This window comes from Vidua chalybeata, chromosome 10, assembly GCF_026979565.1.
Source record: "Vidua chalybeata isolate OUT-0048 chromosome 10, bVidCha1 merged haplotype, whole genome shotgun sequence".
Classification (NCBI taxonomy): domain Eukaryota; kingdom Metazoa; phylum Chordata; class Aves; order Passeriformes; family Viduidae; genus Vidua; species Vidua chalybeata.
In genome coordinates this window covers 8109434-8136959 of record NC_071539.1, presented here as the reverse complement: position 1 = coordinate 8136959, position 27526 = coordinate 8109434, and the positions used below count along the sequence as shown (strand labels likewise).

At 37.3% G+C, this 27526-nt stretch overlaps 1 protein-coding gene across 10 annotated transcripts in view; it reads right to left on the bottom strand.

Moving 5' to 3' along the window:
* The window catches only part of ATP11B (ATPase phospholipid transporting 11B (putative)), a 66992-nt gene that overhangs the window by 21799 nt on the left and 17667 nt on the right, over positions 1 to 27526 (bottom strand). For 8 of the 10 annotated variants that reach the window (XM_053952359.1, XM_053952362.1, XM_053952357.1 and 5 more), the window contains exons 4-27: positions 25955 to 26035; positions 21613 to 21720; positions 21335 to 21463; positions 21114 to 21217; positions 19852 to 19899; positions 17043 to 17107; positions 16408 to 16489; positions 15376 to 15526; positions 13180 to 13377; positions 12745 to 12903; positions 12271 to 12443; positions 11825 to 11893; positions 10821 to 10894; positions 10632 to 10735; positions 10294 to 10475; positions 9378 to 9581; positions 8953 to 9106; positions 6186 to 6288; positions 5800 to 5945; positions 4903 to 4962; positions 4498 to 4625; positions 3505 to 3643; positions 1655 to 1678; positions 160 to 225 (exon numbers count right to left, since the gene is read on the bottom strand). In XM_053952359.1, coding sequence (XP_053808334.1) covers positions 160 to 225; positions 1655 to 1678; positions 3505 to 3643; positions 4498 to 4625; positions 4903 to 4962; positions 5800 to 5945; positions 6186 to 6288; positions 8953 to 9106; positions 9378 to 9581; positions 10294 to 10475; positions 10632 to 10735; positions 10821 to 10894; positions 11825 to 11893; positions 12271 to 12443; positions 12745 to 12903; positions 13180 to 13377; positions 15376 to 15526; positions 16408 to 16489; positions 17043 to 17107; positions 19852 to 19899; positions 21114 to 21217; positions 21335 to 21463; positions 21613 to 21720; positions 25955 to 26035 — 2751 coding nt within the window. The remainder of the gene's footprint in view (positions 1 to 159; positions 226 to 1654; positions 1679 to 3504; positions 3644 to 4497; positions 4626 to 4902; positions 4963 to 5799; positions 5946 to 6185; positions 6289 to 8952; positions 9107 to 9377; positions 9582 to 10293; positions 10476 to 10631; positions 10736 to 10820; positions 10895 to 11824; positions 11894 to 12270; positions 12444 to 12744; positions 12904 to 13179; positions 13378 to 15375; positions 15527 to 16407; positions 16490 to 17042; positions 17108 to 19851; positions 19900 to 21113; positions 21218 to 21334; positions 21464 to 21612; positions 21721 to 25954; positions 26036 to 27526) is intronic. The other 2 variants (XM_053952355.1, XM_053952356.1) reach the window with 1 other exon arrangement.

Here is a 27526-nt window from a genome sequence, read left to right as displayed (position 1 = left end):
AACTAAAGAAAAATTTCAATCACTGTTGAAACTAAACATAAAAGTCACTTATCTGGAACCCTCAAGAATCAATAACTTTGGAATCAATTTAAAATTACTGCTTTATTACATATTTGCCTTCACATCCAAACCCAAAGAGCAGGCAGTGTAATGTCATACCTTCATCGTAACAGTTATAACCATAACGGTGAAGACCAAAGTACCAAATGTCCAGTTCCCAAACATCTAAGAAAATGGCAAGGCAAAAATCATGGAAGAAAAAACCATCAGTTAAGGGCATTCACAGTAAGTTAAATTCTTCTCAAGTCAGCTACACTAAAGAAATAAGACATAAGCTTGTGACAAGTAATCATCATGAAAAAAGCAAGGAGGATACAACACAAACTACTGGAAAAAATACAGGTTATGATAAAAGCATAATTAACAACCCCCAAGTCATCCTTCTTCTTGGTTCAAAACAAATCACCACAAAGGCTACATGAAATATGAAAAAAAAAAAAAAAAGGCCAAAAAAGTAATATAAAATGGTAGGGAAATGAAGACACCAATTTTATCAATTATATAAGCGTCCAATAGAAAGGAAATATTGGGTGGAAGGTATTCACTTTAAGTGCAGAACACTTTTGAGTTTAAATACTTCCAAATAATTTTAAACATGCAGCATCAAATGAAGGTTCACTTTTAACCCCAAGCACAATTATACAATTCAAAAATAATGGTGCCATTGTATTTTACTAAGAAAATTCTAAAGAAAAGACACTTTGTTTCAAGGCTAATAAACACAAAATTAAGTTCTAATTCTGAAACACTGAAATCTGTCACTTTTGTATTCTCTTGTGCTCATAAATTAAACTATCAAAACTCTGAACAAGGTCTACAACAATAAAATCTTAGCTCTGACAACCAAGCAGGGATGCTGAGGTTGTATCAATCTACACACATGCTACTCAGGGCTGCCATTCTACACCAGGTCCAGCCTGGAACTGGCTGGGGCATCACAGGGAAGATGTGGCTGTTTCACAGCTGTTTTTGCCACTGACAAACTGAACAATGACCAAATCCTCAGAACTGGATTTACTAGTTTACTGGTAGCAGACTAAGCAAGCAAGGAGGAAGGTACCACATGCAGACAGGCAGCCAGGGTCATCCTAGAGCTAAATGTGTCAGTACAACACAGGGGCACAGAACTGGGATTCACACAGTTGTAGTTCTTGTTGCAGAGCTCTGACAAAAAATCCCAACAGTCAGAGAACAGATCTCACAACTGCTTGTCTCCTCGGTACATAGGGTACAAAATGGAGGCAGTAATGAGTCTGGATTTACTGATAATTTTAAAGATCTTTGTGATAACATGCCTTCTTGAAGCCTTGGACTTACATGTCCCACCAACAGTAATGGTTAACAAGCAATGTGCTTATTGTTAACTGCTGCAGTATTCATCTTAAAAGTAAAATTAAACTTCTCCTGAGTGACCTGTGAAAGAAAGTGTCTTTGCTAACACTGCTCTCAATGGTCAGAGTTAGAATGCAAAACACGCACAGGTTCTTGCCACCATTTTATTTTTGAACACATTTACACTGTGGATGCTGCATCCTTTAATCCTATGAAGTAACAGATACAATATTTTGTATCTCCTCCTCTTCTAAACTCTTACCATTTGTCTGTTAGGTTTCAATATCTGACGACATGCACAGCATGAAAAAGGGGGGAGAAAAAACAACTAAAAGATCAAGTTGTTGCACAATGTGTTGAGGTAAGCCTAACAAAGCACCACCATTAACAAATTATTTACCATCTCTTCTATTCTGCTGTGCTCTGAACTGAGAACTTGGAATGGAAACGTGAGGCCTTGCACTAACACTACCCTGTACCACAGATCTGTACAGGTGATCACTTCTTGAGGGCTTAAGAAAGCACTTCAGCAGCACACAAAATACTCCTGCCCTTAATTTTGGCTTTTCCAGGCACACATTAAATTTGCGAGAATCTATTCAATGCAGATATTCTACTGCAACACAGTTCCACCAGTTCTAATCAACATCTTTTAGCAAACACAGAGAGGCAGAGTAACTAAAAGCCAGAAAAGTCTTCGAATTTATTTGCAGTCATATCACATAAGAAGCTAAAGGGCAGCTGCCAATTCCCCAAACCAAACAATTGTTACTAAAGACAGTGGGAGAAGTCTCTTCCTGCCCCAAGGACATTTACTAAGCAATTTTGAAGTGAGGTGCTTTGACAACCGATGATGGATGCACCACACACACTGATTCACAGTCTAAAATTACCTCATGACTCTCATTACAAGAGTCATGAAGGATCTTTACCAGCTCACAAGAATTTCAAATCCCACAGCTTGTAACAAATGACAAGAGAGGACACACTCATGCCTCAGCTGGAAAGAGCCATTTTAGTCTAAAGCACAACAGTTTTAACATTCTTATCAAACATCTGATGATGGAACGGGTGCTCCAGGTGGCTGCATCACTCTCCATTCACTCTTCCTCCCTCTGCAGGGATGCTGCCAACCACCAGCTCTGCCTGCAGCCCCTCAGGACCATTCTGTTCCCTGTCTGAACATCACTGCATTTCTGACTAAACTTCCTGAGCTCACACCCACTCCCTGGCACCAGGTGACACTGGGAATTCAGCAGGATGCTGCTTTTGTCCCTTGCGCCCTAACTTGGAACTCTGCCAAGCATTATGAGAATTGGCAAGATCTTCATGCCAGTATTAAGGATGGCATAATGAGAAGCAAATGTATTTTTCCATTACTACCCACGTTTAACAAGGGAAAAATCAGTATCTAATTGTTTTAAATTGAGTTAACTAACTCAGAACCAAGGGAAATAAGGAAACAGACTTATAATGGTTTCATTCAAGCTTTAGGGTTTTTTGATTGATTCTTCCTGTGAACTTTAACATCTTTAAAATAGAAAGTGTCAAATTAGTGTATGATGACTTCATTAAGGTACGACCCTAAAAACACTTACTGAATAAAAAGCATAATTTAAAAGCAGCTTGCACCACTAAATTTAGAAAAAATCACAGTAATTAAAATAACATATTTTCAGGAGATGCTTTAAGAATTTTGCCAACTTTCAGCCTAACTTTATAACAGCTACTGAGGAGAAGCCACTGCTTGACATTTCAATTAAGTCCAATTCAAAATTAATTTTGAATGAATGAATATATATTCTTATTTTCTGACATAATGAAATAGGATTTTGACAAAAACCAGTTTATGAAATTCAACAAAGTTTAAGACAACCATGATATATCTATTATCTTGAAAAATATGGTCTTCAGGGACATATGCTTTCTGACAACACCTTACAATTGCTAAGAAATGTTACTCTTGAGAGCACACACAAATACTGACAAAGAATCTTTGATAATTGTAGTTCATAAAACCAAAATTTTTTGGACACAGGAAGATTTTTCAAAAAAAGCACTAAGAAATACCAACAAAAATACAATGGTAGAGTAACACTTATGATATTTTACCTGGCCATTTCCCAGCAGAGAAGTGTCTTCTCCCATTAGAAGATACGAGCCATAAAAGAAAACAAATGCATGAAAGAAGCCCAAGATGGTCCAGTAAAGAAATGGTTTAAACCCCAGATGGGCATTTTTACTGATGTCTCTGCAGAAATAAAACAGATTTTGGATTTCATACTGTCCATAACCATCAGCTATCCACACTGCATGACTGCTACTGCTTTGAATAAATGTAACTTTCAACTGCACCAAGACACATTAAACAAATGCTGACATACGAAAAAAATACAGAAATCATGGGCAAAAAAAGAACTCTGAGCTCGCATGATTTGGCTCTGCTTTAAGGAGAGGTCACCAATGGCCAGGGTCGCTAATGGGTCAAATTCAGAATAGCACAAACTAGAATTCTTGTTCCTGGATGTGGAACTGCAAGAGAAGAAAAAGCCAGATCTCCTGATACTTACCCCTTGCTCTGCTTAAAAGACCTTTACAAAAAGAAAAACATCTGAGAGAAGATACCTCTTTTTTACAAAAATACCTACTTTTTTCTCCAAAAAGCAGTATGCAGTGCAACATGCTACCACTGGGAGGACATCTAATTCTACAGGAAATCACTCCTCCTCTTAGTAAAGGATTTTTCTGTGGTGATACTCCTAATCATGGTGTCCTAGTTTTTCATTCTCCTTGTCTGAGTGATTTTCATCTCCTACATGTAATGGAGGAGCAGGCTGCCAATCATGTAAGCTGACCAAGTGCTCAGTGGTCTTCACTCACAACATGGTTGACATAAAGACACTTCTCTTAAAAATATTCATTTTAATTAACTTTTAGAATGAGAACTATGTAGCTTCGATTCTTCCTCATCAAGATCGTTACTAAAAATGCCTAAATTACAGATAATTATTGTACAAATGCCTAATAGCAAGTTCAGAGCTGTGCAGATGCCACTGCTGCTGTACAAGATGTGCCCCTGTGGGATTTGCTGCAGGACATACATACCTGTAGAGCACAGGCTTACTCTGCAATACATGCGGGTGCACATGCTGCTCAAAAAGACTGTAGATGAGGACAGGCAGGGAAGTGAAACAAATATTGTACAAAGTCAGGTAGACACTGTCATAGAGCGTCTGCAAAGGAAAGCAAAAAGCATTTTATGCCTTGGAATTGATAAAGATTTATTAGCATACTTATAGCAGCAACAATTGATCAGTTACATTAATTTGCTAGTTAGGAAAACAGCTGCACTCACAAAACAATCAAATAGCATCAGCTATCAAATACAGAAAAAGAAGCTGGGTATTTGCTAAGTGTAACATCTCTACTGCTCCTTGTGTCTCCCTCCTATTTTCTTAATTATAGACCTCAAGTGTTTCACAGACAAGAAGTCAGGTATGCAATACTTACTTGTTGTGAAAACAAACAGAAGAACTGATATAAAAATTGTGGTGTAATAAAGCACACATTCTGAAATAAAGAGAAATTAAGGAAATAGTTAATCCTTAGTACATGCCTCACAGCCCTAAAAGAAATTGCTAAACTCTTACAAGCTGCTAAAAACACACAGGGAGAGCACACAGCCTTTCAGCATTTTACTTGGCAAAGTAAAGCAAGATGCTTTTCTTGAGAGGATATTTTGTTTGTTTGTCCTTTGGGCAATGAACCTGAAAAGTATGAGCTTAAGTGTATCTCACTACAGGAGATACAGTATCTCAGGATATACAGGAGATACTGTATCTCACTACTTAGACACTACAGGAGTCTAAGTAGCAATTAAGTAGAAGAAACCCATTCATTTTCCCCTTCAGTTTCTTTTTCAGAATTTCTTTGCTGAATAGACTCCACATTTTATTCAATAAAGCTGTGCCATGCTCATATGTGTTTGTTGCATGGAAGCAAACTAAGAAGAAACCAAAATATAACACCATGCTATTGTCATTAAATGAAAGAAAACAACTTCAAAAGGGACTTGGGAGCCAAAGCTGAAATCCCAGATAAAATTCAACAAAGATAGTGAGTTTTGACTTGTTATGAAGACTGATGAACAAGTAAAAAAAACCAAAAGAACCCCAAGCAAACAAACAAAACAAACACATCAGCCTCTCAGCATAGACAAACTCACTGCAGTATTTAAAGCCTATTTCTAGGTGGAAAGACTAAACAATTTCACAGTTAAATTACTGCATTTGGTTGTAAAATATAAAATAAAAAAGCCCAGAAAACATGTTTAAACAGAGATATTTAACCTGATCCCAACAAGAATCTCAGATCTGAAATAAATTTCTTACTGGGAAAAAAACTCACCTTATAAAAAAAGTACTGTACAAGGGTTGCTATTCTAATATAGTAAAAGTGCCCATGAACAAAAAGCAACTTGGAGAGGAATTTAAACCGTGCTATTGCATAGTCACTGTTTCTTACAGCTTGCCGTCCTTCCTTGCCCATGATTCCTGTAATGTTTGGGAAACAAAACACAAAACAGGTTAAGTGTAAGGAAAACTGAAGTTTAAAAAGCCCAACACCACACATCTGAAGCTACAGCTCTGTTTTCCTGCACTTCAACACTGCAAGGACTTCAGCAGTGTAGCAAAGGAAGGTGTTATTCCTCACCCTTACAACTAAAGGAAGCTGCTCATTCGATGCTGGTTCAAAGAAAGAAGCCCCACTTGGTGGAGACAGAAGGAAGTTACCTATGCCAACATGTGCCTCCTGGATCATGCTCACATCGTTAGCACCATCTCCAATGGCCAACGTTATGGGCTTCTCTGGAGAGGTTTTTAACAGTCGAACCACCTGCAGAAAGAAAATTAAACACTTTCAGATTAGACAGTCTGCCTACAAACCATGCCAGCAATTCCCAAGTATCTCAGTTAGCTGTCTATCTGTAGATATAATTAATATGTTTTATGAACATGCATGTTTGGGTAAAAAATATCTTTGGCATATCACATGCATACATTAATTCCTTCTTTAGAAAATAATTCTTTCTTTTTATAAAAGCTGCCTGTTCTGGAGCACAAGCCTGATTTAAATATTATATCTGCCTTGAGCCTATTTTCCTGTTCTTATTTCAGTGTTCTGTTACAACTCTTAGTTTCGTGCTTTATCATACAAAACAAAGTCAAGTAAAATTTAGAACTGAAAATTTACTTACAGACTAATACAGATTTAATGCCCTTTAATAAACCCAGATTCTTCATATTTATAATTAATGGAACTGATCCAGGTGAAAGAAGAATTTGAAAAAGCAAATGCATTAGCTAAAAGATCAATATGCCATTATTAAGGAAAATAGCTTCTTTCTAAAGCAACTTCATTATCATCAAGGGGTATCCTCAACTGACAAAGAAACAGAAGAAGATATGACAGAATGAGGGAAAAATCTGTTAACATGCAAGGCCCTAAAATACTCAGAAGAGGAGCAGCGATAACAGATCTTCAATACAAGTGTCAATAATACTCTAAATACAAAGGAGCTAGTTAGATGAGGCTTTTGGGTAAGGAGAATTAGTGATTCATTAACCTCCCACAGAGCTCTAGCTTAAGGTAGAAGATTCACTAATTCAGTTGTAAGTGGGCTGCAGGTAAAGGTATGAACACAGATCAAGGCGTTTTCCAAAACCAAGGAAATAAATATGTATAAAAAAACATTTTCCCCCTCAAGTTCCAGAAACCCCAAAGTGGAACTATTAATGGAGCAACTGCATGAAGTTAAGTAGACACAAAAAACTGTATTGGAGTAATTGAGTTGTGGCTGGCAGTGTCAGGGCATTGATTCACAGGAGTGGGAATTCACTTCACATGAGGAATGCAACAGTGATTAAACAAAGTCCACAGCTCAGAGAAATCCACCTGATTGTGGGAGTACATTCCCTAATTGTAGGTATTAATATTCAAGTTTAAAGGTTCCCCATTCCTAAGGGGTAATTATTTCAAATACATTTAGTATTAGATCCTAGGAAGCAGCCTTAGAGACGTAACAAGGCTGCAGGATGTCACCCAGATCAGTCCTCTTGAAATCCCCAAGGCCTGGGTAATTTGGACAGGCAAACATCTATGTGAAAAGGTCAAGATAAATCCTTTAGCAAATGTTAACAGCAGCAATCAGCAGTAGCTCAAAATGACTGAAATGATGATGTTTAAATAAGATTTTGAGTCATAAAACATACCAAAATTAGTAGTGAGACCACTAACCAAACATTAACATGCATTATAATTAAAGATGCAGGAAGTATTAAGCTGAGTTCCAGCTTAATCTTGGAATAAATCTCACAAAATGTTGCCTACAGCAAAAAATAATGTGCAAGATTAGACTAAACTGCCCTGCACTTCCTTCCCTACCCCTCAAGTTGTATGGCATTTGTCTTGGTGATTTATATACTTCGATGTTTGAAATTAAAAATTCACTGCAATTAAAATTACATTTTGCTGTACTTCATGACTCAAGACAGGAAATAATCTCCATTATCTGCTGGTGAGGAGAAGAATTAAGGAAAGCAGTACAAAACATTATAAATCAAGTTAAATGACAAAATAAGAACAAGGACATGACACTGACAAGTAACTGCACCTTAAAGAGACAGGATGCCAAAAATTTCAGCCAAAAGAATGGAGAGAGTTGACATATCCAACAGATTGGTTTACTCAGTGTAGCTACAACTTCCTTTCAACATTTGACTGATACTATACCAGATGAACAGTTCCATACTGAAGTGATTCTAAAGACTGCATGAAAATTCTGGAAGGAAGAGTGACCTCCAAACAGGTCACTTCTGTTACAGTAAAACAGCCTGCCTCTTGAACATCTAATACCTCACAGAAGGGTTTCCTAGTGCTTTAAGGTCAAGAGATGTCTTTTCATGAAGAGAAAATTTTAAAAGAAAAGAATATTATAGTCCTTCAGAGCTTAGCTTTATGGAGTCGAAAAAAAAAAAAAAAACCCAATATAAATCTGAATTTGACTCTTATCCAACATGTATTTGAGCAAAATTCAGTACATGTGAAGGAAAAATGATATTAGAAGAGAGCATTAAGGCAAACCTTTCCTAGAGACCAGGCCTTGCCTTCCCTTCCCTTTTACTTCTTCCTCAAACTTGGGTATTTTAAAGTATTTAAAAAAGCAGTTGCTCCTTACAGGTTCATGAATTTTCAATTTATTTTTAGGTCTGGAGAAGTGATAGAGCAGCTAAAGCAAAAGCATGCAGGAGACTGGGAGAGCTGCTGCCTTAATGAATACTCAAGAGGCAGAATGAAGTTGAGCTTGGCAGTATTTCGATTTTTCCATCCACTTGCAAATTTTCAAACACATGTGTAGAAACTTCTTAGCAAACTACTCTAGATCTGAATTTAACAAGGATTCCGAGGTCACAAAAAGGGTCAGACAAACAAAGAAATCCTAGCCTCCTCAAAGCATGATAAAAATACTTCAAAGGCAACCCTGACTATATTCTCACTTACCTTTGCTTTCTGAAGGGGTGCCATGCGACAGCACAACACTGCAGAACAGTTTTTGCAAACTTCCATGAACAGTTTTTCATGTTCCCTGAGTGCAAGAGAGAGGCTGGTCCCATCCACAACCAGTCCATGCTGGATAACATGGTCTTCCTTTATTCTATTCAGGGACAAAAATGTTGACTTTGTACCAGTGTTAACGGTAAAATTCCAATTTTGCTATAAACTATGTTGTTGGCCAGATAATAAGCAAAGGAGTTAATCTGTCAGACAAACTACTTCTTCCAGTCTGTAATGATATTAATAATTTTTTTTTTTAAAGACAACTTCTTTGTTTGGCACATGCATCAAAGACACTGCCATAATATTTAAAAATGAAAGCAACCCAAGCTAAGATCATCACTGAGATAGTGACATCTCAGGTATTTTACCTCTTGGCTAGCTGCCTCAGCTGTTCTGCACAGGTACTGTCTGACTTGTGCTGCACAAGCTCAAGGATGTTCATGGTTCTGTGAAAGTGTCCACAGGATAAACTGACACTGACAGCTGTTTCGTGCTTGTCTCCAGTGAGCACCCACACTTTGATACCAGCCAGCCTGAGGGCTTCTATAGTCTCTTGGACTTTCTCCTGCAGTCTAGAAACAAGAAAAATCTTAAATATCCAACTGAACACTTTACAAACAAAAGAGCTCACACAGTAACTCCATGCTACCACTGTAACCCCTCTGTCATGGTGAGTTAAGTGTGCCTTTCCAATGTTACATGTATTTTCAGAGAATCATAGATATTCTGTTACCAGCAACAAAACAAAGGTCTTGATGATACAAAAACTAAACTTCAATCCTTCTAAGGGATCAAAAATTTGTACTAAGCGTATCTTGATTTAAACTAGGCACCGTCACTGCATTTGAGAAGCTTTAAAACAGGCCACAATAATTTCTGGCTACTGTGGTGCATGAAAAGCTTCTCAAGCCCCACGTGCCCACTTCAGTGTACAACACACCCTGTGACCTACAGAGCACAAGCAGAATGCTTTGCAAAGGAGCTGTGTGTAGAAGCTTTCCTAAGGAATTTGCTGTTACACTAAATATTTGCTGCATCTATTCAATTTCAAATACATGATATCTCTCTTATGAGATGAAACACACTGTACATCACCGTTATTAAGACAGAATCAGTTGGTACAAGTTTTATTTTGAATCTGCCTCAATCCAAAGGTGAATATACTAAAGAAGAACAGCACAGAACTTTTGGTCATAGTGGGAGAGCTTTTCACACTTCATATTTCAAGTATAAATCCTAAACTCGCTGGGTTTGAGCATAGATAGAAGTAACTCCGTGGCATACTTGTCTTCTACTCCTGTAGCCCCAAGTAACTCCAGATCCCTTTCTATGAAGTTGAACACATCTGCTAATCTCTCCTCCCGCTGCTGTAAGGCAGTCCTGGCCTCATGAAGGCGTTTGCCAATTTCTTGGTACTCCTCGGGTGTGAATCTTCTGTAGGCCACACACAAAGTTCTTAGGCCTTTCTGCAAGAAAATAAAAGACTACATTCAGAGTAGACAAGATTCTGATCTAACAAGAAGATGTCACCAGCAATTTTTTCACTTCAAGTCACAATTTATACTGCCTGAATTTTCTTCTGATCAGCTGAGACTGGGAGCTGGGCAAGCATATACACTCACCAAAGCAAATTCATCCACATGTATCCTTGTTTTATCTATTTCTCCACTCTTACTACGAGGAAGAATGGAAGATTCTGCTCCCTTTGTGAATAAAAGCTTCTCTCCTAGAAAGTCAAATAGAACTGAAATTAAAAATAATGTTGTTTAAGAAGTTATCAAGTGCTGCTTGTGCAATTTCTGATCACGTACCTGAGGGACTCTCTACAATGACACTCATTCGTCTGCGATTTGGATCGAACTCCAAAACATGAAGCAATTTATACCTGTATTTTGTGTTTTAAAAGAGGGAACGGGAAGAAAACATTTTTAGAAATAAATTTCCAAAGACAATTACTTATAAATAGACTCTTTACACCACAGACCTTTCCTCAAAGTGTCATTTTTGTACAGAAACTCCGAAAGCAATGCTGAACAACAATCACTGTTCATTGCTTTTTATCAGTTTGTATATGCTTAATTCCGTTCTGTAAGAATAAAAGGTTCTTCTACCAAGAGGAATAGCTTTCTGAATACTAACTTGACATTTGGCAATTACAAGCAGCTACTATATATTTCTTCAACCTTCTGTTGTTACTTGAAGTATAACTTTGAAAACTACATTTTGTTTCTGACAAATTTGTAAAAAATCTAGACTGTCTAAAAAGAGTATGTGCTGTGGTAAGTGGATCAGTTTTTGTTATGTTACCACTAGATTAGAAAATTAATTTTAGACATTTAAATTCAAAGTACTGCCAACTAGCTGACAGATCAAATGAGTAAAAAGAGTTATGGCATACTGCAGATATACAGTTATTAATAATTTGTACTCATTTTAGGAAAGTTTAAAATATCTGATTAAATTATGCACAGACGAGACTGATTCTGGGAATTTCGAGAACTGAAACAAGACACGAATAAGCAATTCAGTTTTCCAACTCTGCTACAGTCTCAACCTTTGAGGAATGGGCAAAGATACAAACTGTTACAACACACACCTACACAGAGTAACTCACACAAAATTCTTGCATCTCAGCTACAATTGGTAAGGAATAAGATGCAAGCTGTCTTGAAGACATCAAGGGAAAAGCATTAAACAGAGCACGCTGTGGAAAGGCAAGGTTTGCTTATGAACAAAGAGGATTAAAAGGCGAACATTACATTAATCTTCACTATTGTTCTAGCCTTCAAAATAATCAAGGAGAAAAACCAAATACCTCTCTGGTTTTCCAAGACTTTTTACTTCCATACTGTCTCCACTAATTCCAGTAAATACTACTCCAACCCTACAAATAAAGAAAATATACATTTAATGATCACTTTAGACAGAATGCCTATTAATGGAGGGAGGGGAAGATGGCAGGGAAGAAAAGGACTCTTAAACCCCATTACTGTACTCTGCTTCTAAGGAAAATTAAGAATGCCCATTTCTGCAGTATTTTATTCATATCATACTCTGACCACTGTAATTTTTCAGGTATTTTCATAAATATTTTAAATCATCACTTTATAATACACCTAGGGGGTTGTGTATTTTACATCTGAATGCTTTCCCAGTCAGGTGACAGTACCAGGCCCTGGGTTTCACCAGTGTCCTGAGGCATTTTTAAGGTTGCCCTGGCAGGCAATTCCTGTGTCAGACAGCCTCGGCAGTGCTGCTCACCGGCTCGCAGCTTCCACCAAAGCCTTCTCATCTGGGGAAGAAGCATAATATTCCAGGGGGGCTGTTATTCCATTGGCATGCCAGGGACCATCAGCGCCATCTGTCTGATCTGCATTGATCTGCACTGTATGACACAGACAAACTGCTTTCAAGAAGAGCTCTTCCTCTTTCACCTAGAAGAAAGAAAAAAAACTTGACTTGTAACATTTACATATCAACCCCATTCTGAACACACTTAAGGAAAAAGTGTTTTTACTTATAAATCTACCAAACATTTCATGTTAAATAATCATATCTCAGCATGTTTAATAAATATTATTTGTTCAGTGACACTTGAAAGCTTCAAACTATTCAGAAATTCTGATTTATGTTTGGGTTGGGGGTTTTTTAATGCTAATGGTACACTAATATTTCTCTGAAATAAAACATTTTCCAACTAGGATGACTAATGGTAGGAAAACCAAAGAGCCTTACCAAACCATGCCTATTTCCATCTGGAGAATCTTCAGAAAATCCTTCTGGAGTTAGTTTACCATTGACCTCTTGGTATTTTATGCCATTAATAGAGCACTCCCGAAACTGCATCTCATTTTCAGTTAATGTACCAGTTTTGTCTGTAAACACATACTCTACCTTTTGTAAAATAAAACAAAAACACAAACTTGGAATTGCATGTACTTGTTAGGAGAGAAAAGATATAATAATCTCCACTCACACTTTCTATTACACAGATTTTTTTTTTTAAATCATATAAGAATTTTAACTTCTGCCATCAGGTCTTTATACCTTATTTAAAAATTAATCAGAAATCATATCACAAGTAATAAAAAGCCCACAGTAACAAATTTTAATATTAAAAACTAAGTAGAAAATAGGTGAAAAAAATCCAACAGACAACATATTTTTTACCTGTCCCAATTCCTCATTGAGGTCTGAAGTATTTACTTGTGCTCTCTGGTTTGTTTCTTCATGATAGAGGTCAAGATCCCAGCCAATAAAAAATGATCCAAGAAATTTCTGCATCTCAACGGTCACATAGAGTGAAATGGGTATGATAAAATTGTAAAGTACCAGAAAAGCAAGAAAATCTGAAATAAATCTCAGGATCTACAAGAGAAAAAAAGAAAACAAAGATTACCAGAGTGGTCAGGCGAAACATGGTGACTTAATTATGCTTCAATATGCATGAAAAATGACAAACTGGGAGAGCCAGAGAAGCCCACGTCCCACACACACAAGAGAGAGACAACACTCCAGTGACAACACAGGCATTTGCAGGTTGCCCCAGTAACACACCTTCACACTGATGCAAAACGTCTGCCTTATGCTGTGACTGGAGGTTTCAGTTCTCAACTTCATTAAATTTTGTCTCTCTACTGAACCTGTCAGGAGGGCTGCCAATTAATATTAACTGCTATGGTGATTTTGTTTTCCAGCTGTGAAAGAGTTTGGTCTGAGAAATCAAATGTGTTCCCCATTCCATCAAACAGCATCATTCATGTAAGCTTTTATGAGGAACCCTAAGTTGTGAAGGCAAACAAGTGATTTTCCATGCTGTCAGAGGAATCTGCAAGCACTCAGTTGTTTCAGGATAACAAAGTGTCAAGAGGGTTCCTGTTTACTGGCACTCCCCAGTGATTTGGGTGATCCAGACTACACAAAAAGAAAGGGACCATGTGGATTTCTTTTATGCCTCTTCAAATAATTTTGTTCCACACACACATATCAGGCAACACCTATGGGACAGGAGAGAAACTTCTTTTTACTAGGTATGGTAATTTTAACAACCCCTGAAGTGCAACAGTACAGTCTCTTTTTCATCTGCACAACAAACTCAGTATCTAACTTGTATTTTGGAAAGACTTTTACCAACACTTGAATCTTGAGCAAGGGAGACTAGAGATGACAAAAACCAGGCATGTCTTTTAACTCCACCAGATATTGGTGCAGGAGAACATTTTAAATAAAGGAAGCATAAAAGTAGTCAACAATTTGCAAAGCTAAATAATGTCTGTTCTTCCTCTTTAGGGAGCATTGCTGTAAGTATTTAATAAATAATTAAAGTAGATGACAAAAACTCAGCAAATTCTGTGCCTAAAGAGATCTTCCAGACTAAACCAGAAAAATCAGATAGAAAGTGAGAGCAGTAATTCATCTAAGGGAGGCAGTGACAATTACTTAAGTTAGAGAATTTCTTCAAGCAATGGCAATGAAATAACAATCTGCACACACAGGAGGAGATGGACAGGGAAAGCACTCTGGGTAAGGATGTCAGCATGCTGAGAAATGCAAAGCAGATTGTGGAAGTCAACATGGGAGACAGAAAAACAAAGACATGACAGAAGGAGAATGACACTGCAGAAACACACATGGCTCTCTACATTCCTGATGGCAAAGGAATGTAAAGATTGAGGAAATACTTATCCCTGCTCTCTTCATAACTGAAAGGCTCCATAGGCTAGACTAACTTGCATAGCAATTATTTCAGATTAAGCTCCTGAACTGCTTTGGACAAAGGCAGACTCATACAGAAATCAAAAATTAAAGAGAACAAAGGAAAATACAGACTAATTGAAAAAAGACGTACTTTTCAGAACCACAGATTTCAGGGACACTTTAAAGTATCCCTTCAATCTGTAAAGAGAACTGAGCAGGCAAGCAGGAGCATGAGCAAAATTACAGCCTTACGAAATTGCCCAAACCATCTCAACATCACAGAACGTACAGAATTCCTGAACTGTGAAATCACTGCAATAGAACATACACAAGAACAGCCCTCCTCGTCCTCTTTTCCTTTATGGAATGACAAAAGACATCCTAAAGAACAATAATTAGAACCCAGGCCATCAGAAATATGTCCTAACAAAGCCTTTTCAAAAGTTTTCAAAAAGTCTGATCTTTTCATAAAGGAAGAAGTCCAACCAGTAACAGAGGTAGAAATGTTTCTACACAATGGTGAGGCTACAGGGGACTAACTCAAAAATCACTGAGACAACAGCACAGAGACTTGCAAGTGGATTATGTGGTGGTTACACATAGAATGGAGACATAATATATATGACATTGAGTGTCCCTCAGATATGCAACTGGGCAGAACTACGTTACCTTACTGCTGTTTCTTTCATGCTCTGTTTTTTCATTATACCAAGGCTCATCCCATTTCTCTTCAGCTTGCCATGCATACTTTAAAATAGTGCTAAGAATGGCTTCAAAGAGGAGGATTATTAGATAAATAATCAAAAAGGAATTCATGGACCTATAAAGAGGCAAAGAAATAAAGCAAGAAATTTCAGTTTATTTTACCTCGTCTGTTGACACAGTGTGGTTACATGAATTGATCAAAAACTTGTTGGGCCTTTTTTAGAAAGTGTAGCCTGTGCTTGATACAGATATAAAGTTCCTATGCGACAAGCAGGCAACAGAATGGGAAAGAAATTCTACATCTGACTAAGATAAACTCTCTATATAGCAATATGAAGACTAGATTAAGGTGCAGGAACACCCCAACAGGTGACTTGTGTCACACCTACAGTCCCACACTGGTCCTCTTTTGCCCCAAGGAGCTTGCCAGGCTGTGCAGGCAGTACAAACAAGCACAGCCACACTCTTTCCTCAGTTAGAAGAGCACTGCCATGTGCAGCTGAACATTTAGTCCAGGCCAGGCTAGAGCAGGATAGTCACACCTGCTTCTTGTTCTGTAACCAGCCAGACCATCCTTCCTGCCCATGCTTTGACAACTGAACTTCTCTTGTGCTACATACTGTTGTTTGTATGTAGCTATATATGCACAAGAATGCAAGGGGGCTCTCTCAGATTTTTAGTAACTGGAATAAAGGCAACATACCAGAACTCCTTTTCCTTTTAAAATAAATAATGAGATTCAATATAAATATCTATCATAGTAACACCTACCCTGCAAGCAGGAGCAAGCTTGGATATTTCCACTTTGTACACTACTAAAGGATGTAATATCAAAAAAATGGATTTTATCTTTATAGCTCCCTACTGAAGGCAAAGCAATTAACACTCTTCCCTTTGCCTACAACTCCATGATGAGACCACCAGGGTTTTAAGGCTACACAGGGAAAACCAAGTTAAAGCTCTACAAATAAGAGAGATATTAGAAAATAAACATACTTTTCTACTGCTGACCGTTTCTGAGATTTACTCTTGTAATTTAATGCCATCTTTGTCTCCATACCTGTATACACAGCAACACCTGGGAAGGAAGGGGGGAAGAGTCAGACTTCATTTTCTGCATAAATACAATTTGCAGGATTTTTCATTTTGAGAGATATAGGATAAAAGCAAAAGGTGGTACTACTTCTGTGTTTATTAAGAGACAGTATTTTGTACTATTTGCAAGACTCTTCTGTAGTAAAAGAGTACTACTGAAGTAATTTTAACACCTACTTTAACACTCTTCATTATTATGACTGTACTGCTCTTCAATATGTATTTTATGGAAATCAGCATGGTAAATCTCAGGAGAAAGCCTTCAACAATAGGTAACAGTAAGAACAGTCACTTATCCATTGAAGTTAAGCTATTCCTTTATCGAACCACTTCAAATATTTTCACAAAGCAAAGCTGGAACTTCATATCCTTAGAGGTTCTTCAACATAATATCATTACTTTCATCTATAATCATATCCCCTCAGGTAACAGTCAGCAAGATTATTACAATTTCTTCAGTCAAGTAGAATTAAAACACAGTTCATCAACAGGCTTTAAGAAGAGAATACTCTTTAAATATTTAGATGTCTACAAACCAAATATTTCTTTAGTGTTTTTTAATCTTGCTCCACGAAGTAAGAGACTTTCAGGCCCAAGAGGTCTAAAAAGAAATAGACATATCAGCATGTAAACATCAGCTGTTCTGTATTCTGGAGAAGTACTGAAATCCAGTTTCCTATGCAAAGCTGTCCTATATCCCCTCTGAATTCCCAATGCAGCAACTCAATCAGTGATCTTACCTCTTTCACCACACCTCCCACACGCCTCCACAGAGCTCTCTGTTTCCTTTCATGTCTCCTTTGGTCACTGCCATACTCCTCCACCACTGCTCCCTATCCCATAACTACTGACTGAGCTAAATATTCCAAATGGCTGCTTCAGAGAGCGCCACAAGGTACTTGGGAAGGAAGCAGGCAAGAAACCAGTCAAGCTCACAATGCACCCAAAGTGCTGGTTTAGGTTTGGCTAATTTATCAATCCTCTACCCCTCTGTCAGACTGAAATGATCTACATAGTTCAAAAGCTGTTCACATCAAAGAAGCAAACAATTAGATGGATACCACCACAGCAGTGCCAATTTTGTTTCCTAACACAGGAGATAAAATTTCAGAAGGTAAAATAGATGTTTTTTCCTCACATCTATCACAATACAATAACACATTCATTTCTTTGGCTAAGTTCACCAGAAGCAGTGCTGTGAAAATAAGGGTCTAGTTAGAAACAAGGTTAATATAAGGTTGGAACCATATGTTCTACTGCAGCAGCTGTATTATCTTTAGAAACTGCCAGCAGGGTTGGTTTGAAATTTAAAAAAAGGTATTTTTTCCACTACTTCACATGAAAGCAGAAATTTAACAACTGTAGTGGCCAGACTGACATATTAGGTAGAAACAAAAGAATTAAAAGTTCTGATGCTAAGTGCTTTGGCATGCAAACCCTTGGGTTTACCCTACTTTTCCTTTAGCTGTGCCGCATGCAGGCCATGATCACTATTAAATAAACAAAGCTCTTAAACTTGAATTCCCTTTGAAAGTATAAGGTGAAGTTATTCACTAAAAAACAAAGCCAAACCCACAAGCCACCTTCCACAGTCAAAAATTTAACTGAAATGTTACTGCAAATGTAACAGTTCCCATCACAAATACCATGTGTACCAATTATACTCATAGATTATGATGGATTCTTTAAATTAAACATACATATGTTAATATTTTAGGCTACACTCAGACTTTAAGTGAAAATTTGAATTAAAAGCAACTACATGCTTATGCATTTAAATTTTTCATATAAGAAGCATAATTTATATTTCTGGATTCAATTCTGTAAAACCAGCCTGACAAACCCAAAATACCAAAACTGAATCAGTGCAACACAGACCAGACAAGTTTATCTTAGACAGAAGATACAGCTCCACTAGTAGTCAGAACTTGTAATTATTTTTTTCACCTCCCTTTAAAACAGCTGTTTTATGTTATCAACTGAATTATTTTGATAAATTGGCCCAATGCTGCACCTGTCAAGCTTGGCAGGAATGAATTCTGAAAAGCTCTAAATGAAATAGCAAAAGTGACCTTAGAGAACAGCCGAGTGGGTTTTTGGGGGTGGCATGGGTGAGGCTTTTTGGCGAGAGTGACTAAACCACTGAACTTGAGGCCAAGTCACCTGGCTGCTACACTTCCATATTTCTTGCAAAACCACTGAAAACTCCTCGATTCACTCTGAACTCCATGTCACTCCCATCCAAAGCTAACAGATGTTTCCCAGCCTCAGACTGAGAGACATTCAGCTCCTCAGATGGAAGGCAGATATTACATGGAAAACAGTAATCTTTTAAAATTCAAGTAGAAATTTCACTAAAAAAAAAGTGTAAAGGATACCATTTTGGACATTAGAGGAGTGAAAGAACCATAGCAGATTTACCTGTTTCTGTGACAAATTTACACACAGCACTTCACCTTTTCAGAAGAGGTGACCAAGTTTTTTTGAAAGCTGAACAATCAACAACTTTCAAGATAAAATAACTAAACTTGAATGCTAAATATTTCTGAAAATTTGGCAATTTCTTGTGAGTGATTTCTATGTCTTTATTTCAAACCATGATTCTTCTCACTCCTGTCTTTCCTGTTTTCTCTCCTATCCTGTTGTGGCAATTGAATGAGCAGCTGTTTGGATGCCTCACTGGTAGCTGGGACCAACCCATAGCAACTGGAAATCTTTCCAGGAAGTCGAGATGGAAGTCTGTAAACGACATCACATCTTTATTTTTGTAATTGCAAGTTTGTTACTTGCTGTGACTGTACAAGGAAAGGTGGTGAGTCCATGATTATGTGCACACAGCTGTGTTGCCTGTGACAGATGTAAGCACTTGTCTGCACAGTCCAGCTGTAGTTTGAAATAGATTCTAAAAATTACAAATTCCTGGCAGAGGCTTTGTTAAACCAGGAATTTCTAGGGATTTCAACTGCAAAAACTCCTTCTCTGTGCCTCTGATGACAGGGGATCTGCTCTAGTATAGATAAATGTCAGTGGAAATTGTTTCAGATCAATAAATTCTTTAATTAAAGAATAACAACAAAGTTACCAGCTGATTACCAGTGCCAAAACCTACCTGCCTCGCAACAACCAAGCTTTCCGGAACTCTTGTATTAAATCTGTAACACTGGGTAGTAATGAACTTCTTTCACTCATTTTTTTCTCATCTCAATCTAAGGTATGCAGCTGCAGTTGATACTTTTAGAAAAAAATACCTCCCATTTTCATATATTCAACAGTAACCCTTGTGATGGTCAAGATTTTAACCGCCTCCATGTGTTCTAAATAATCACCTTATTCAATTTTACTCACCGTACTATTTCTTCAGCTTGTTGACTTACAGTTATTCTTCCAACAAATCTAGGAAAGATGGATATGTCTTAGAACTAGCTACATAAAGACTCAAATATGTAAAAACCTTCTCTATATTTACCAAAAAGTCATTAAATGGCTCACAAGTAAAAAATAAATCAACTTTTATTAACAATCAAACTAAATCAACATGGCAAAACTGGCAATAATTTTACAGGACACATTTAGCAACAGAAACATTTATCCCTCATAAGAACAGGCATTTGAGAAAGCTTATTAACTCTGATTAATTAACACAAAAGATTATATTTCTATTCATTTAAAACAGATTGTGACTTCTTGATGATTCAGTAAGAAATAATTCCTCAACAAATGTAAGTTTGCACATTATCCACCAGAAATAGAAACTTTTTATTTAATAAAGCCAATCTACTACACATTTAAAAATCTGACACACACTTATTTAGCATGATTCCAGCCACAAAAAGGGACACACACTTCCATAGTGATTGTATCTTAATTTGCTGAATATCAAATATATGAACTTCTGTTCAAACTGAGTATCTTAGTTTTAAAATACTTAATATTTCTAAAAGATCTCCAAGCTTACTTCAGAACAGCTGCGATAATGTACTTGGATTTAGAAACTACTACTTCATAGCTACCATTTCCCATTATACAACTCAGAAGAAACTTGGATGGAAACATAAATTTTGCTACCCATGATGCTGCTTTACAGAGTCTACAACCTTGCTTGCTGATGTTAAAGCACACTCTGATATCCCTTTTTTAATGTAAGGTTTTGCTGCTGAAGAATGGAGTTCAAATCTTCTCTGGAGCATATGCGAAATAAATATGAGCAACACATATCCTCAGAATTAGACTTGAGTCAATTCCACTTTAACATATCCTATATAATATTGAAATCTCCAGCAGAACCTTATAGAATTTTCTTCAACCTGATCAGACTGTAGGCCATTTAATTCTTTAAAATCTAGAAACACGTTTACTCATTAGAACTGAAATGTACATAATTAAAATAAAAAAGATAAGTATTATAATGTCTCGTTTACTGCTCAGATACTCAAATTTAACTTGTCACTTGCAACTTTCAGTAAGTACATATGTATAAACATAAGCTGATTATTAAAACTTGAAATTCAAGCAGATGTCTGAAACTATTTTAATTCTAATCTGTAACATTCTGAGTATTAAACACCTCATTTTGATTTAATTTCAAAATATTTACTAATAAGTGGTACCTGTATAGATCTGCTTCTGGCTGCTGACACTCTATAACAGCTACCAGTTTGTCCAGGTTGGCAACAGACTGCAGCACTGCTGTTTCTGGGACTGCAACATGTGTCTGTAAAACAGGGCCCACTGGGTTACTACAGGACTACCAGGGCAGGTATTTCAACAGGCTGAAGGAAAAATGGCACTACAAATTAACTACATTCTATGTCAGAGAAGTAACCCAGACCTTGAGATTGGTCTCTCCATCCAAACTTGCAGTGGTAACGTGGCATGAACCGTCCACTCGGTCGGACGACAGGAGCACCAGATCAGCAGGGAAAGTCTCATCTTTGGCTACTCTGACAATGTCCCCCACCTAACAAAGAGAACATAGATCAGAAAGATACAAAGAGGTTTAAAGGGCAGAATTCATTTCAGCATTGTTACCAAACCACAACAATTAGCTATTATAAAACAAGACTTGTAGCTGTGTAATAGAAACAAAATGCTCAGTTTGTCCTTTACCCGAATGTTTTTAGATCTGGTTTTCACAAGGCCACCACTTCGAACAACATAAACTGGAGCACCATTGACTTCATTGTCTGCTTTATGTCGCAGCCAGTCCTCATAGCCCTGTGGAAAACACATAAAAATCTACTTTTTAAGCAAGAAAACTAAAAAATAGGCTAAATTTAATCTAGTAAGCAAATGCATTCAAAGTACTTCCTGTATTGTCTGAATACAGTTACTAACTTCTCTTGAGTTTCTGCTCCAGCTGTTACTCAAGAACCTGTGAACCTCTTAATTTTGTCACTTTACACAAACATGTAAAGGCAAATAAAGCAGCAGCAGTGGTGAGGAAACTTAACAGTCCCATGTTCTCTTAAAACAAAAACAGGCAGTGACATTTTCTGCAGATCAAATGACCAAGCACTCAATAAATCTATGATCTATATGGATTAATACACCACAAAACCGGGAACAGTCAGTCCTCAGGCTCCTTTGTGGATTTCTTTTTTTTTTTTTTTTCCCCAGAAGTAACAGATTGAAATTACTTTCTCAAGTCATAACATACAGCATTTCTTATAGTTACTGCCATAGCCCATGCATGAAATCTCAAGACTTAACTCTGTGTGACATGCTGTTGACACATCAGCTCTGTCCAGCAAGAGAAGATGACGGAGAAGATTTTTGTTCTTTTTGAGCCCTAATGGAACAGTCTGCAGCAACTGAGCTTTTAATTGATAAACTAAGCAGCTTTTCTTTACCTGATACTTCACAACTGTTTAGGCACCTTTTATCCCATGCACACACATGTGCAAACACTCAAGATTGTGAATCCAAGTATACTATTCCCCTCCTATTTTCCTAAAGTATGAATCCACTGCTTGTTTAATCTAACAGCATTAGATCATAATAGCATATTAATCTCTGATCTCCAAGTCTAGGTACTGTTTGGAAAGCCCCACTAGCAAGCACAGGAAATGGATCAATCATGCAGGAAGTTCGAATGTCTCTTACAACCTGGCAAGACTCCTGCAACTAATCTGCAATAATAGAGACTTCCTAAAATGCTTTTCGGTATATGAAATGTAGGTATAAGAACTGTGAAAGAGCCAAAAACATTTCCTCAGAAGTGCGCAGACAGAAGAAGGCAGCTGTGTGAAACAGCAGGCATAATCCCAATGCATCCGACAAACATTATATGAATGTCACAGTACAAGAAGTACTAATGCAGATGCAGTTTAGAGAGTTCTGTGGTTGACTGGAGTTTGTAGGAAAAGTTATATGATGAATTTTGCATGTTAAAAATAGTGCTGCAATTCTACCTTCACACATCTCCACTGTTATTAGCACAAATGAGTAAGGACAGCACAACTGCACTACCTGTGTTTGAAAAGAAAGATGAAAAACAGGGAGAATGGGGAAAAGAAAAGAGTTTTATATGCCAAATGCTTCAAAAACAACAATTAAAAAGCACACTGTAATAGCAGCCATACAGAGAGATACTGGGACATCAGAATCCTGAAGTCCCTAAGTACGACTCCTGAATCCTTCCTAAGCAGTATAAAAAGGCAAGAGTCAGTACCTACAGCTCCTTGTTAAAGGTGACTGACAGAAGAAAACAAGGATTTAACTAACATCCAGTAACCTTGGGGCATTTGTCTCACAAACCTGAACAGCTGAGCAACGTGAGCATTTGGCAAAGAACTGAAATTTACCTTCTTTAGAAAGTACAGATTTCAGCGCTTTCTCCATCTGACACCTCCTGCCTCCAACACAAGGGTGACACCTCACACCAGGGAATTCTTAAGAGCCAAATTAGTGTGGTCAGTTCAAATTCACCCCAAATTTACCTACTGCGGCATTTTATCCTCACTTGAAAACATTGGAAAAATACAGTGAAAAAGAAAGATGCAAGAAGAATACAGGGAATGTTGCCTACTTGCAAAAAAGTAAACTAAAGATTAAAATCCCTCAATTAAATGATATTCTTAAGTCCTGCTTAAATAACTGCATCAATGTAATTGAGAAAAGATCTGCATTTTGTATTACCAGGTTTGTCATTTTCAGTTTAGGTCTATAGTTAATCAAAACCTGCAAAGTAGCTGTTTAAAATTTACCTGGCAATCAAGTAAACATCTGTGTTCCTTCAGCTAAATACCCATAAACTTATTAAAATGCACTGTTTCCTAAAGTTCCTTGGAAAGTACCTTTATTTTGTTGTATTTTGGCTTGGATTTGTCAGGGTTTTTTTGAACTTTTTGTTTTGTTTTTATTTATTTGCTAACTTTGAACTCCTTGGAGGACTGCATACAGATCTTTAGAGGCATAAGGAAGAAAGTGCTCTGGCTAACAAGACAGACAAAATGACACAGCATGAGCTGCATCACTTTGCAGTCTTGTATGTCCTTCTTCTGACCTAGGTGTAGTTACACTTCCAAGTAGAAAAAGTTCTGTCTCCTTGGCTAAGATTAAAACAAGGCTGAGTTCTGAGATTTGCAAGAGTTGCCACATTCACCAGTTTTCTGGAAAGCAGGGGACTTTTTCCATCCACTGCTAAGCTTCTCAAACCTTCATATGATCAATGCTTTTTTCCCTTCATCTTTTGAGAGAATATTAAATTATAGTTTAACATTTATCCTGATGTAACATTGTATAGAACCAATGCCCCACAGCTTTCAAAAAGCGGTTCTTTCCTTAAAATCTGCTTCCTATTACACTTCGGTTTAGAGAAAATGGGAACTGATTTTGAGGCAATACTGAAGATTTTTCCCTCTGCACTCCAACAGATTTGTCTTTCTCCCTTGTTTGAGGGTAGCCTGTTGGAAATAGCACAATTCACTGTCCCTTCAAGATAACAGCCTGTGAATATTGCTTGCTTCCTTTGCAGCAGGTAGAAGAAACATGAGAGTCCATTAGATCAGTTTAGGTGGTTCCAATAGTCCTTGCAGAGATATTAAGACAACCAGAAAATCTCTTGATACCTGGCAAGTCATGAATGATTCAAGCTTCCAGAAGGAATGACAGAATCTCGGTTTGAAATTGATGATAAGAGAGTTACATTTCCCAATGCAAGATTGGACATCTAGAAGTGTTGTTAAGTGGTTAGGTGGTGTTAATATTATTTTGGACTATTTTAGATTTACACAAGTCCAATTTCTTTCTGGGAAAAGTGATCTAATATTTTTAACTCTGTTTCATAATCTTTTAGTTCACACAGTTTCATTATCCATTGCCTACTTATTATTATAGCTTTTGAACATGTGATTTTTTTGGGGGGTGATGGTAACAACTGCAATTGAATAGGATTAGGGCATTCTACATAAACAAATTGCACAGCAACAAGATGAAATATTAGTCCAAATATTACTCCAGCATTAAGAAGCACTGTCCCAGACACCTTTCTATCTGCTTGAAAACTAGAACTATTTTTACTTTTGCCCTATTTCTGGGTGGCTTTGGGTCTTTCTGGCACAGAAGGCAAATTGAAATTCCAGTTACAGCTCTGAAACACTCTCCTGCTTATTTTTCAGTTATGAGGCTGCGTCTATTCCCGACAGCACTGTCAAATCCCTTGAAGAGGACAGTTCCTGAAAATTACCTCCCTGCAGAAGAGATTATAATTTTTATCCACATCACTTCTTTATTTATGAGCTTGTTTCTTTCTCCTCTTGCTTTAAGGGCATAAAGAAAACAGAAGACAGTTTTTTCTTTTTCTTTTATTTTTATATTCTGATTCCAGAGGCTCTAGGTCTCAGAAGGATGTAATATGGTGCTAGAACAAGATTTCTATTAAAATAAGAAAAATCTTCTGAGTTTAAGTGCTATGAAACACTCCAAAATGTTTTATGCAACCAAAGAAGACCAGGAGCTTTCTATACCAGAGCTTTTACTTGGTACAGGATCACAGTTAATACACATTTTACACCATAAAACATACCCCTTGGGGCAAAATTTGCCTTTTAACTACTGACAAACACACCCTGCATCACTGTTTCATCTGCCCAAGCTCCTTTCCCAGGGTGTGATGTGGGAGGACTGGTTCTAACAGGCAGCGAGGTGTGCCAAAGGAATAAGTGAGGAGCTTTCAGAAAAGGTCTGATAACAAGTGACATGTAATATTTAGACAAAAATGCTGCCTGACAGTCATCCACTGTCCATTTTAGGGTACTGCAGTGAGTCACTGAGTGCTTGACAACCAACCAAATGCTGAAGCATCTAACTAGAAGCATTAAACCCAAAATAGTTTCTAAAAATTACACCATTTTTATGTATTTTTAGTATCTAAGCACTATCCTGATCAGACTCTGTTAAGTAACTTTACTTCAGTAGGACTTCATGTTGCCAGATTTTTCCCCTTTACCTGTTTTATGGCTGTCACAGTTATGACAAAGAATAATGGCAATCCACTGGTAATAGGACTGGTTGGGGTATCTATCATAAGCTAAAAGAAAAGAAAATACAAAAATTAGTTCAAATGTTATTTTTACAACTGTACATTCAAAAAAAAAAAAAAGGCAGCAAGAAGACTATTTTCCAAACTCTTTATTATAACCTGTGAGTATTTTTACTGCATTTCCTGCAGAATTTCTCAAGCAAAACTCTGTTTCCAACTACTAAATAATACATCAGTAATCATACAAACGTTTTAGGGCACAGAGCAGCCTTAGTCACATTTGTAAAGCATGTGACATTTTTAAAGGCCCTTACTAAAAGGAAGGTATAATTTCATCGTGGAAAAATGAATTCAAAAGCATATTACAAAGGAAGGAAATCTCCTTTTTATGAAGCTGTTTCAACACTCTGTATGATCTACTGCTTACCAGCATTGTAGAGTATAATATCATCAACTTTAGAAGTGAAAATAAAGTTAAGAACATTAATTTCCAATGGTTTAGATATTAGAGAACACTTTTTTTAGACTGCACCTTTCTGGTTGCCCCAGGTTAACATGCGGTTTTTACAATTTGTGCAATTATTGCTGGCATGCCAAAAGTGCAGTGTACACACTAAGGTTCTGTATGTGGGGGGATGTCAGTGGTTCTCTTCTGCTGCAGGAAAAAATCAACATGGTCAAGTGCTGTAAAGGAAATATACACAAGAACTACTCAAAACCACAGACATTGATTTGATCCACTTTACCTGAGACTTATGGCATTGCTTTGGGAATCATTAAAGAAGAAAAGAAAGTCATACATGAAGTTTACTCTATCACTGGGGGAGGAACCTCACAGAGAAAACAGATCATGGCACTTTACAATGCACACATGAGGTTTTTGGTTGGGTTTTTTTCACAGAAACAGACAATTTATAGAACACAACAAAAATGAGACCTAGCCTGCAATACTGTCTGTTCTTTAACTGTAGCACTACAATTTCAGCTTGGCAGCATATTGAGCAAGAAAAACCCTACCAAAAGCATCTTATTTTTGGCTGGATAGGGTTAATCATGGCATTTATGCCATCTGTACTCTCTCATTCTTTCTCAAGAGAGGCTCACATATGAAAATTAAGCAGGTTTTGTGCTGGTGGAATTGTCACATTTCACTAGGACACCATGGTCCTCTGCCTGCCATGCAGCTGGACACACATCCATGACACACCTCGTGTCACCAAAATGCAGTCTGTCACCTCGTATTGGGCATGCACATGTGTGGTGAACAACGTGGACTGGACTGTGCTGCAAGTTGAAATCACACAATGAGACCCTGCCCCAGCTCTGCCATCCCCAGTGGAAAAGGTGGTAATGACAGACACTGCATCTTGGCCACACGAGATTCATAGGACAGGGAAGGTACCATGGTGGTCAGCTTTAAAAGGCAGGTTTGCCTCATAAAAAGAAAAAATATTAGATATTAATGAACTTCTAAAAGGGATTTGACTAAAAACAGATCTCCATTTTAACAAATGAACAAAAATGACTTAAACTTTTTTG